Source organism: Echeneis naucrates, chromosome 3, assembly GCF_900963305.1.
Source record: "Echeneis naucrates chromosome 3, fEcheNa1.1, whole genome shotgun sequence".
Lineage (NCBI taxonomy): Eukaryota > Metazoa > Chordata > Actinopteri > Carangiformes > Echeneidae > Echeneis > Echeneis naucrates.
In genome coordinates this window covers 5,632,348-5,645,593 of record NC_042513.1, presented here as the reverse complement: position 1 = coordinate 5,645,593, position 13,246 = coordinate 5,632,348, and the positions used below count along the sequence as shown (strand labels likewise).

The window sequence follows — 13,246 nt, the reverse complement described above, 5'->3', positions numbered from 1 at the left end:
TATTCATGCTCAAAAGCAAAATCAAGAATGACTTACCACAAAATGAGCTGCTTGAGATCGCCTGGAATACAAATGGGACAACAATTCAGCGAGTGCAAAGGGCATGTGAAGAAAAAAAAATACTTCATTTAAACATTGTACTGATCATAAAGGAGGTTTTACCTTGCTTACAGGTCTCTTCCCCATCTAAGGATGGTATTTTAATACCAAACTGTAAAGCTATTTTGATGTAGTCCAAAGGTACTTGGAGTGATGTTGCCATGAACTTTAAGACATGTGTCACAGTTGAATCCATGAGGCCATTTATAGCGGCCATCAGATTTCCAGAGAAAGGGATTCCTGACAGAACATTTATCAAGGTTTGCTGAAGGCCTCTTAATGCCGTTGTCACCGATTCCTCCATTCTGATGTAGACCCTGGAGAAGCTGAATAACTCAGCGTCACTGTTCGGAGAAGGGGTGCATGTCTGGGATCTCAGAGAAGACAAAAACATCAGGAGTGGCTTTCCTAACTCCAGACATGCCGTCTTTGTCAATTCTGCCTCCAGGCCACAGTCCTGCTTCCCAGACAAAATACAAACTAATATTTTGGGAAGGTCATCTATGAATCTTTCTGTAAGCAGTGGCTGCAAGACCGCATACAGGTTACTGAAAACATCGTAATATGCATCCAAGGAAAATCTCTCTCCTGTTGGAGAGACGATGTAGCTGCGTGTGATTTCATTTTCACCGGACAGAGAGTGGATCTGATGAATGACTTTGTGGATCGTCTCCTCTAATTTGGTGGTCTCTGTCTGAGCTCGGTGAGCCTGTCTTTGTATTTTTTGGGGTTGGGAATAAACCTGCTTGGCATGACATATGATCCCTGTAGAGGAAAAAAGCAGAAATGCATGTTTGATTCTGTGACAACCGGCACTGACGTGGTTTAGGTAAGAGAATGAAAGAAAACGCTGCCTTGTACTGTACTGTTTACTGTACCGTGTTTACCTGGTAGGCAATAATATTATATAAGTGACCAATATTGTCATTGATATGAGTAGTTCTTATTTGGATGAGCAGCCCATGTTGGGAGTTTTTTTTTTTTTTTAAACCATATTCTGAAGTCCTGTTTTGAACTTACCTAACAGGATGCACACAATGTGAGCAGCTGCTGTCGACCGCATCGTCAGCCTCCTGAAACAGACGTCAGCCGGAAACAACAGTCCTCTTCGGTTCAGCCTGCGGCTCACACCGGCTGATCTGCACCCATCACGGAGCCGAGGTCCCGCTCCTGCAACCCGACACCTGCCCTGAGAGCCGCGGCCGGCGGAGGTGCGAAGCCCGGGCTGCGAAACACGGAGCGGATTTCAGCTACAAGCTCGGCCGGTGCTGCTGAATTATTAACGGGCTGTGTTGATTATCCTGAAACCCGAGGCCGGCCTGAGCAGCCAGGAGACACCGGGAGGACAATGAGACATCTGCGGAGACCCAGTGGTCAACCTCTAATCCCCTGGAGGACCTGATGTCCCCCTGAGGGGCCATGGACCGGAGACACCGAGTGTCACCTTGTCCCAAGAAGAGACAAGTTGGTCTGCGATGTAAAGAGGAATAACTTCCGTTGGACATTTATACTCCATCTAAACGGCTTTGGTTTATCAAGCTTTAAAACAAAGGCTCATTTCATGGCTGGCTACAGTGTTATTTCAGAAACTTTTGTGTGAAAGCCCTTCCACTCATTTAAAATCTAATTTGAAGTTGATTAAATCACCAGTAAAATGGAAATCATTCTCAAAATTAAACGTTTTGTTAATGTAGGCAAATTGTAAGTCTAAAATAAAACCACATTTTTCAATACATTGAAATTAGTACATGGTGTGATGTTTATACTTAACCCTAACCCTATTATTCCAAAATGAGTAAAAAAAAAAAAAAAAAAGTGTAGTGCAACTCTATCATTGTAACCCACCATTCCGCTCTCAGGATGTTTTCAACATCAGCTCATAGTCCGAATAAGTAAAAACAAAGAATGCAAGGTTTTAACTTTAAAACTTTGTTTCAGAAATTCAATGTAACTGTATATACACTTTACAATATCTTAGCCAGATGGCTAACAAAGATGTCTTAAAACATTTTTAAATACATCTTCAGCACAAGTAGCAGTTCTTGCAAATAAAATGGCTTAATGGATATAAAAAAAAAAAACAAAACAAAGAAAATCATTAACAAGATTGCTTCTTTTGTGCAGAAAAAAGTGCCTTGAATAAAATTTCATTCAAGACTTTCCTGCAAAGCAAGCTGTAGGCCTATTTTCTACATGCTAAATTTAACAGTTCAGTGACATAGCGCTAAACTAAACATACAGATATTTAAGGAAAAAAAAACACTCCATTTGATGTAAAGTTAAATCTTCATTAATACATTTAAAAAGTAGATATGACATGCCTTTTGAAATCAAAAATACAAATTTTTTTCCTTACTTTAAGGATTTTTTTAAACATGAAGCTGCATGTATTGTACAACACTTAAGTGTACAATAAACTGGTAATGCACATAAAAACGAGCTAAAAGTATCAAATGCCTCCCAACCATCCTTCAAATCAAGCCATTAGTGATACTCACACCCCAGCCCTGGGCTACGTCACATATCGCTGGTGGAGCTCGCTTACTAAGAGGTGGCAGTCAGGATGGTGAGAGGTCAGTGGGGGCAGGGAGGGGACTAACATGTTGGAACTTCAAGACATGTTTCTGCTTCAATGCAACATTGTTCTCGCTTCTAGTCACCATCTGACTGGCATCCCTCCTCCTCTATTTGCTCTACTTGCCAAGGAGCAAACATGGCAAGGAATTTGGAAAGATACTTAAAATTTCACCCCATGTACAATTTACATTCATAGTCTGGACATGTGCACTCATAACATTATTTCAGAGTAAAACACAATTGTGCCCTGTAAGAATTTTACATGAACATACACTAATTCTCATTCCTGGAGAGCTACTAATGTCTGGTTAGAAAAGGCAAAGACAAGGTGGGAGACCATCTCTGAACAAAACCTGTTAAGTGAGCAGCAGGCATTGTTTGGGCAGGGCGCAGCAGGGTTCACCTGGCAAATTTACAGAGTAGGGAAAAAAAATATCACAGTACACAACACATACTGCACACGGGAAAATTAGGAGATAGGAAGCTGTCTCCAGGTTTCAGTATCAGCAGAGCTCTGAGGTCTGATTGTCTCTTTCCATCGAAGCATTTTTTGTTGTTGAATGAAGTCGGACATGTGAGGAGCTGAATTTTATGGCACTGCACAAGCAACCCAGACAAATCCAAACACATTTGCTTTAACATAAAAAGCACTTTGATTCAAACAGAACAAGAACTGTAAAAAGTTCATCAATGCATGCCAAAGGTTCAGGGGTCTGGCCTTTTGTTTTAGGACTGACAGGCATTGATCTTACTGTCTTCGCCTCACAGGTTCAGGTTTGTAAGGATGCCAGTCCAACATCTACATGTCTGCCTACTGTTTGTCTCACTATTAAATAAATCAAAATGAAACAATAGTGGAGTAAAATGAAAGCTTGGCTTGAGTGTCCAGGCTGAAGTCAGGCAGAAACACATTCATATAGTTACCATTCTTAAACACAGTTTTAAACTGTGCTTTACCAGGAGAAAAAAAAAAGCTTCAAAGTACAGAGTATGAAGCAGACAGAGGGGCAGTTAGTGAAGCTGACAGTTAAAACAGTATGTTGCTGGTGCCAGATATGGCTGGTACAGGGTCTGGCCATTGATTTCTACTATGGCTAGACTTAATGACACACTGGTTGAGATGTGCTACATTAGTCATAATGCTACTGACATAATACGTGCCACAACATGTATAAACAGAACTATGATTTAGTCAGAATACTTGATGAGTAAAAGACGATACTGATTATTAAAAAAAAAAAAAAATAACAATAATAAAATACTATGATTAAAGGAAGGTTAACGTTGACACATATCACTTTGAAAATGAATGCCCTCAGACCTTTACAATATCAGATTTACAGGTAACAAGATTTTTTAGGCTAACATTTAATTAAGGAGCCATGTTGCGTCCACAGTGAAGGCAACACACAGATTTAAACCTCCATTTGTTAAATCTAGAACAAACTACACTTTAGCCGTGGATTAATTCCATTTCAACATACTATGCAGTGGACTTGATGTGCAACCATTGTTCTTCTAATAGAAAAAAAAGGTTTACAATAAAACATGGCCCCTTTAAAAATACCATATCTTACAAACAGAAGCAAAACGTTTTGAATCTGTTACGTTAAAAAAAAACAAAAAAACAAAGAGAAAAGACACCAGTTTTACCGGAAAAAAAAAGCAACCAACAAAAAACACTGGACTCAGCTACAGAGGAATGCATATGATCGTAAAGGCAACAGATTGTAGGCTTGCCAAACACCAAATCAGTGAGTTTGTGTGTGTGTGTGTGTGTGTGTGTGTGTGTGTGTGTGTGGCTGGGAGTAAACATACACACATGCACAGATTGATTTACGGGTCAGTCATTCTCTCTAAACCGGTCTGCAGCCACAGAGTGTTGTTATTCATCGGTGTCAACAGCGTGAGCACCAAAGGATGGTTTGGGGTCATGGACTGCTTGGGTGGAGTTCCTCTATGACGAGTGGCATTTTCACATCCACTTAACCAGCATCAAGACTTCAGAATTTAATGTGGAGACAATATCCAGGTTCCACAGCTGGAGAGTCAGTCAAAAGGAGGCATCTACCTGGGCTTGTTCATGGTGGGTAGTTTCATCTATACATTAAGATAATTAGAAAATGTTGCCCAGATCTTTAAAAATGTTTCTCTTTTGAAGTTTTTTTTTTTTAAAGCAATGGTGGATTACAAAAAAAAAAAAGAAAAAAAAAGAAGAGGTAAAAGGCTAAAACTTTAAAAGTAATGGCAATATTGTAGTTTGTAATCCAAAGAAGGGCTTTTTACACGCATGTTTTTTTCAGTTTTTTTCATGTTATCCCATTCTGAGAAACTGTGGTCCAGCTCAATCAGGGGGCAACAGATCGTGAAGCCGGAATCGCTCCCGAACGTGTGGCCGCACATCCTCATTCTGATGAGTTCAGCAAGTAGGAGAAACACAACATGAAGAGATTAAAGAACCAGTTAGATTACTTTCATTGAGGTTGTCAAAAAATTCTAATTGTATTTTTTGCTGCTGTAATAGGTCCTACATTAAGTTCTGAAAAGTAAGGCATTTTACCATCTCAACCAACTTCTCCAGGAAGGGCACCAGCTTCAGAAGTTCATTGTCATTCTTGTCCATGAACCAGCTCTCTATAGGAATCCCATTGGACAGCTGACAGGAACAAAAAATATGAAAGAAAGGAAAAAAAAATGTTTTCCATCATATTTTCATCAAGAGTATTTTCAACTGACCTGAAATGAGTTTGATGATACAACTGAAACCAAAATTTAAGAAATAAATGGGTGCAACACTTGCAAGTGGATTTTAATTCTGAAGCCAAAAGTTATTAAAAAACAAACCAATAAAGTTTCAGGGACAACAAGCTGAGGAGCTATATCACAAAACGCCACACATCTAATTATGGGTGTTGTTAAGAGAGTAAATTGATAAAATTTGCCGCAGATTCAGCTCAGCAATGACTAATCAGAGCCTGAAGCTGGCTGACTGTATTATCAACCTCATTGAAAATTTGTCTTTGGTTTCTCCCAGTAACTGCAATAAAATGCTAAGTCAAATGAAGTTTGAGCACTTTCTGTCAGACATCAAGCTGAAGTTGGTTGGAGAATCATCAGCAGTGAATCCCTACAAGTTAAGATTTATTTTAAGAGCTCTATCAACCTGCATCCAAAACCACCAACCTGACCGCTCAAATAATATATCAAGATCAGTATTTAAAAAAAAAAAAAAAAAAAGAAGACAATTACTGATATTTACTGTTAACAGTAACATAAAAGCTTCAGTGTTGTTTAGGCGTTTACCTGATATGCAAAGGCTTGTGGTGAATTGTCGATGATGATGGTCTTTGACAGATCTCTGCCTAGGATATTGAGGTCCTTGATGTAGTTCCCCTGGACGCAAACACAATGCTCACGAAACAACCTGTGTCTATAGTTTCAGTAAAGGAAAGACATAGGAGAAGGAAAAAAAAAATAATAATTAAAATCAATCAGTGACAGAGTTCAATCAATAATTTAAGGCAACATGCCAACACCAAGGCTTTGTGAAGTGCTTACTGAGCCCAGCCCTTTCTCATTCAGGCTGACGTCAGCTTTAGGGATTGTTGTCTAAGACACAGACAAACACATACCTCACTAGCTGCTTTTTAGGATCCAGGATGTTGAGCAGTTTGTCTGCATACACCTTTTTAGAGGCTGTAAAAAGGATGATCTAAAAATGAGGAGGAAACGTGTCAGTATTTTTCTAAACTATCTTAATTATGATTTATTGATCAATAGAGTTTATATTTACCTCATAGATTTGAGACATGCGTTCCAGAAACTCTCTAAAGAAAGGCCTCAGGCGAACATACACCTGCAGACAGTAACAGAGCACAACCAAACATAATGAACTTTACGATCAAAGATTAAGCTCTTTAGAAAGATTTTTTTTGACATCTTTGTCTATTGTTTTGTTTTTTTGTTTCTTTTTTTTTAACCATCAGGAAGGAGAGATAAGTGAGACTTCAGCCCCCTCTAGTGCCAAAAAAAAAACAAACAAAAAAAAAAAAAAACCTACAGTAACCCAGTCTTGTAAAGGCAGCCCTTACCTGGTAAATGACATCCTGAAAAAGAACAGGGAACGTAAGTGCTGCATCCTCTAACTCATTTAAACTGCAGTGAACCAATGTTTCATCCTAAAGGGGAAACCAGAGAAGATACAGAGAAACTTTAATAGAACCTCAATAAAATGTATCTATAATAATACCTATGAACAAATATATATTGGTTTCTTCAATGCAACTGACCAGGTCAAGGACCAGAGAGAATTCAGGTGTGCTGCGTGTCTTTAGTGGCAAAGCTGGCTTACGAGTGAGCTGCTCTTCTGTCAGTGGAGGGACATGCTTGATGAAGAAATACCTGCAAATTGAGGCATTTGATAAACCGCACGTTAAAGCATCAATTTAAACCATGGTATTCTCATTAAAGTGGAACATTAAGAAGTCTGTCAAGATGAAATTCACAGAAAACCTAACACCTTGTGGAACTGTGATATATCAGATAAGTCTACTCCGGATAAGAACTAACAAAACATCCTGATTTGAAATGCATCAGAACTTAACACAGCACAACTACTGGAAGGGCACCACAGCGGCATAGTGTCTACTGCTGTTGCCCCAAGACAAGAAGGTCGCAGGTTCCAAAATTAAGGTCTGGTACTAGGACAACAATGCACCATGTAACTCACGGGTCAAAGACTTCCCAGTCTTCTTCATAAGATGCCTCTGGTGGTACTGCAGTTGGAGGAGAGTCCACATAGGCCATATCTGGACTTGAGCCTGGAGCTTGGACCACAAGAACCGAAACCAAAAACATAATCCATTAGTATGACCTTTACTCGAAGAATGTTTGACAATCATGTTTTCTTAGCTCTAACATGTACCTGTAAGAGGTGGAAGGTCTGCATCAAGCTCTCTTTCTTCCTCTATGCTGGAAGATGCCTCAGGGATGTGGGGAGGCCGCAGACGTGGCAGCTGTGATACACTTGAATAAAAGTTAGTGGTGGCATACAGTTCTGGTGTAGCTGTGCTGCTGGGTGTCTCCACAGCTTGCTCCATGTCCAATTGTTTGACTATCTCCTCTGCCTCCAATGCCTGGTCCGGAGAATCTGAACCAGAAGAAGCTGAAACAAATACAACAAACTGGCATTTGAGTTGCGCCACAGACTGTTGAATTAGTAAAAAATTTCATCAAGCACTCACAAAATCAATTTCATTAGACATCATACATTAACCGCACCTAAAAACCGGAGCAGCATGGCAACACATCATTGTAGCTAAAATTCCTCAGGACCTCTGAAATATGCATTTTGCCCAATTTACTGCTCATTAGCCCTGTTCTTTGTTTGTGATGTTAGTCATGAATGAAATGGGGTCTGCATACCATTTTTAGCTGGTGAGAAGAAGTTGAACACTGGGGAGAAGATGGTCCCAAGAAGGGTTGTTCTGGGAGGGCTCGTGGTCACCTCAACAGCTGTCGTCTCCTCCAGACTACCATTGGGCTTCTCCTTACTCCTGTCATGATTGGTTGCCTCTGTTGAGAAGATGTGACATGTTTTAGAGATTGAACAGTGACAAGGTTGAAAACTTCAGGCAGATATTAACAGCATTTTGATATTATATGTGCAAGATTTGTTTGGATCAGACTAAATGCTTGGGGGGTGTTGGAAAAAGTATGTTAAGCATATGTCAATTTAGCAAAGACTAAAGAAAGCATAAATGGGTGCATGCATGGCCACGTAACCTTGGCCCCTTCATTAGCATTTTCTTTAGTGCCACTTACGTCCATTGATGGACCCTCTTCTTCCAACCCGGCTGATAGGCCTACGAGGGGTATTGGTGTTTGGAGTTGTAGAGGTGATTAGGTTGTTGTCCACATCACACTGGAGGCGTGTCTTCTTGGCTGGGCATTCCTGCTCAACCTACAGCAAAAAACCACCACAATACACTGCATTTCTTAAAAACCTGCCAGGAGTCCAAAAACAATGTGCCAAGTTGAGCTTCTTTCTTTTTTGTAAGTGTTAACACCTGTGACAGAAAAGTCATGGACTCTGATCTCACTGTAAAACACATCTGACAGTAGCTGACTGACACCTTGACGCCAAGAGGCTGTGTGAAAAAAAAAAAAAAAATTACTTTTGGTGCCTTTTTCCTTTAATTAAAAAGTGCTACATGAGTGGTGTTTGATTTGCTCTTGACATCATAGTACTACAATTCACCAGAAATGGATCCCATAATCAAACCTGCTATAACCTGTGACTTAATTACACCCATCTTCAGTTGCAAGTTCACTGTTACCCAACGCTTTCATGGGTCTTAACATATCACTGGTCAATTTCATTTTTCACTATTAAACAATAGATACAGATGGGCAAACAAGAACAAAGAGGATACTCCTACTCTTAAATTAAGACTTAATACATTGGGGACCATGAACTAATACAGTGTATATCATTAAAAATCTCCCATGGGTTTCTAGAGGAAAAGCTCCTTTCAGCCGAGTTGACTTTTCCACTTGTTACTACCTCCTGTCCCTGCACACCAACTCTGGAAGCCAAAAGCTAAAATTAGACCTGAGTCCGAGTTCTCAGACAAGCTGCTGCATTCCTCCAGATATTTCTTGGGAAACATGACACTCTGGATGAAGAAACACTGTATTTAACTCAACAGACCTGGAAAGCACAGGCTAAGTACATTCTTAAAACAGAAGCGACAAAAGGCTTAGGTAAAACACACCAACAGGAGGAGGAGAACTGCTTCAGTTATAATATTTCAGTACATCCAGAAGGGGCACCACACTCATTAGGCTTTAAACAAAGCAAGGTCATTTGATGTAATGATACAGTTAGTTACCTTAACAGCATTTCCTCTGATGAACTTTTTGATCGTGGAGAACAAGCCCCTCCGTCCACTAGTAGGTGTGTCCTCTTCTACTTCTGAATGCCTCCGCTTGGTTCGGGACGGGCGGCTTGCCACGCTGGGGTTCGGCTGCTGAGACGCCTTACGCATTCTCAGTCTCATTGTTTTTGCAGTCACATGTAAGGCTGTTTTGGGAAAATCAGACATTGGGAAAACAACAGGAGGACAGTAAGGAGCATTTTAGTAGTGTACAGCCAAGAAAATAAGTCTCACAAAATAACCAGTTGTAAAATGGACAAACAGGTTGTCCTAATAGTTTCAACAGTTGGATAAATCTGTGGGGTGTATCGATGTGTACTGGAGCAATGCTGGTGCATTGTCTGCCAACATCTGGATGCATTCAAGATCCCATTTCACTTACATCACAGTGGATCACGGCAGCCACAGCTGGCTTTACTTTCATAATTCTACAGACACTCCCCTACTAATAACTACATCAATTGAAACTAAATAGGTCAAAACACAGAAAACAGAATCATTGTAGTTAAAGACAAAGACTTAAAATATGTCAAATTTGGCCCAAAATTTCTCTAAAGGGAATACATTCCTTCTTGTCCACAGTGGAGGTGTTCATTTGGCCCTCAAGTAGTTAAAGGGACAACTATAAACTATTCAGAGTCAACACAAATTGTCAGTCAAGCATTCCAGCCCCTTGCACTTACGTAAGAGCAACTGACTGAAAATGTGTCCGGACATATCCACAACCTGGTGAGAACCCGAAGCACACAATAGCACCTTTCTGATATTTGTTGTACATCTAACACACTATAAAGGCTCTTTACCACATCTGCTTTACATTTTGCACAGGGAATTATCCATATATAGAGCAGATATGTAGGGCTATACACTATTGCTCAATTTCACTAATGCAAAAATACAAAACACTTAAAAAGAGTCAGATTAGATGATAAAAATATTTTAACAACACCAATGAAGGAAAAATGGAGCAAACACAAAAGATCTGACTGCTCTGAATAATGTATAAATCAGATCAAGAAAATTACTTTACATGTATGTCAATGTTAAAGATTGGCCACAAACAGTTTGAAAAGCTATTTCAAGGTACAGGTTTTATAATGATAATCAAATTTAATATTCAAGAGTCATTATTCTCAGACCAACACTTATTCAAAAACAAAAATCTGATTAAACCTGAGGGTACTTTCAGCATTTGATTCACCTGGAAATGTTTTAGTGCTGCAAATTTTAGAGATCAGATTGAAGGGGGGGAAAAAAAACAAACACGAGTGCCTCTTGAGAAACTACTTTGCCAACTACTATACTTAGTCTCTACTTGCTTCCCTTAGACTACATAATGAAGGAAAATAGAGAGCTGCAATGATGCTGATGTATTTTACAATGCAATTTTCACATTAAACAAATCAAAGCACTAGCATCTTACAATAAGAAATCCAATTAACATTTGGCAATGCTCATCGTTTTTTGGGCTTCAACCATCAGATGATAACTTCATACTTTTGTTAAAATATCTATGCCATTAAGTGTTTAAGTGTGACAAGTCATCTCATTACAAGCAGTAAGCTAAATCTGACAGATGCTGCAAAGTTGCATTCCCCCAAACTGTATGAAACTGTACTTGTAACGCTAAAGTCTACAGCTGTTGTTGTTATTCATATTAATCCACAATGCAATTCACTTCTATAATGTATTCCTGCAAATTTTGGATTCTTTCACTCTTTCCTTACACCGTCCTACATATTACACACGCGGCACATCTGGATTTCCCTCTCTCTGTCATATGATAATAAAATTGAAGCTTTAGTTCCTATTACTGTTGGTCCTTTGCGATCAAACCACTATCTAGGCTGCATGACAGCAACACCACAGCTGCTGAACATCCACCTAAGTGAGAAATCGCCCTCTACCTCAGGATCATGCACATAGCTAGGTCCAAGCCAGTGAGCGGGAAATAGGAACATGCATGCCACTGAGACTGTATGAGCCAGCTAGCAGACGCAGAGGAGACACAAGTGAGGCCCTTCCTCCAGCCGCGTCCACTGGGCTGAAACTGCCGGGGATCAGGCTGGCCGCCTGGCTGAGAAAGCGCTAAACGTGCATAATAATGTAAGAACTAACCTCGCGACGCGCCTGTCCGAGTTCCCCCACTTATCATTGTTAGCAAAAGTTGCACTACATAGTCGCGGTAACCAAACAGCTAGCTCGATGAAGCTAACACTACCTCAATGAACTACAGGAGGTCGTGTGTTGCGCGCCAGGGTTTATGAATACATATAAAACAGTTTCCTTCAACACTTTCGGATTTTAAGCGCCACCTAAATGTAGCCTGGAGGTCTTAATACGGTCTAACAACCCCGCCCTCGGTTATATTAGCATTTTAACAAGGCGAATCGAAACGGGCTAACTTACTGTTAGCAAGCCAGTGCGGCATCTTAATTTGAGAGAAATGAAGATAAAACTGTGAGATACTGTAAGTGACGGGAGTTAGATGACAACTCTGCACTTAGCTGTACGATTTGGCCCGACTGTCTTCACGAATTACTCACGGTATTAATGTTTGCGGCGTTTTGACAGTGAAACTCGGCAGACATCATTAATTTAACAGCTAGCTGACACAGAAACGTTATCTCAAAGCTCTGTTTACTCAATCACAGTTATCTATTCACTACAATGCGACCGGTGAGATTTAATTTAGCCCGTGTGGGGCACGAATGTGTGCTCAGTGGAGAGATATGAAGCAAAGAGGACAATGTTAGTTGGATGTAATGCAGCTAGCAAAGTTCAGCTGAAGAATGCCGATCCGAAGGTTAGCCTCCGCGTCGGCAACAAGCCTTAACCTGGCGTCACTTTAGAGAAATGCTCTTTATTCGTGTATAGACAGATGCCGCTTCTTTTTTGTTCCAGTGAATATCTTTTAACTGGCCTAGTTGCGGAAATGGGAAAGGACTTAAAATGTGTCCGGGTCGAAGAGGAATTAGCCCCGTCCAACGTAGGCCACCACTTTTTATCCGCACTCAGCTAGCATAGCACATATTAGCTTAGCGTTAACCTAACCTAGCCTCCTACAGAAACTGCTCCAGGCTAACAGATGTGCACAGGCAGGGATTGAAAATATTTATCCTGTCGTTAGCCAACATTACATAAACCACAAGCCAAAAAAGACGGCCGGGTTTGATTAGCGTTTTCCACTTACTGTACGGCCAGCCGCGTTGTCTGGAGATAACGACTCAAGACCGACTGACCATCACACCGGGGGAAGCGGTCGTTTTCGTGATCGGCTCCGACTTTTTCTTTCTACTCAAGGGCCGTCTCCGAAATGACACACCGTTGTGCTACCAGGCGCCATTTCCCGCCTCTGCTCGGTCTCTCAGAGGCAGATACCCGTATGGGACACAGACACACCCCCTTACCTCTGAAAACACCAGCCAGCGTTGCAGCGGACACGTACTCGTCTTTTCCTCTCCAGCTGTGGTTGAAGATGGCCTGTCGCCTTTGTTGTTCCTCTTTTACTGAGCAAGGATTGAACTACTCCATGTTGTCAAAAATCGACCGTGCATTCATAAAAATCATGCCATATATGCGCAACCCAACACTGAAACTCACAGGACATCTCATGTAAACTTAAGGCATCC

General features: G+C 40.6%; 1 protein-coding gene across 2 annotated transcripts; it reads right to left on the bottom strand.

Moving 5' to 3' along the window:
- Positions 1-2,025: 2,025 nt before the first annotated feature.
- Positions 2,026-12,961, bottom strand: ctdspl2b (CTD (carboxy-terminal domain, RNA polymerase II, polypeptide A) small phosphatase like 2b). 2 transcript variants are annotated; one of them, XM_029497857.1, is made up of 13 exons: positions 12,808-12,961; positions 9,570-9,760; positions 8,500-8,638; positions 8,101-8,250; positions 7,601-7,840; positions 7,406-7,502; positions 6,966-7,077; positions 6,768-6,854; positions 6,470-6,532; positions 6,309-6,388; positions 5,980-6,106; positions 5,237-5,332; positions 2,026-5,086 (listed from the first exon to the last, which is right to left on the bottom strand). In XM_029497857.1, the coding sequence occupies exons 2-13, from the start codon at positions 9,735-9,737 to the stop codon at positions 5,021-5,023; spliced, it is 1,425 nt and encodes a 474-aa protein (XP_029353717.1). In that variant the 5' UTR covers positions 9,738-9,760; positions 12,808-12,961; the 3' UTR covers positions 2,026-5,020. The 2 variants fall into 2 exon arrangements, with proteins under 2 accessions (XP_029353717.1, XP_029353716.1); XM_029497856.1 differs by lacking the exon at positions 12,808-12,961 and adding an exon at positions 12,024-12,045.
- Positions 12,962-13,246: the final 285 nt, after the last annotated feature.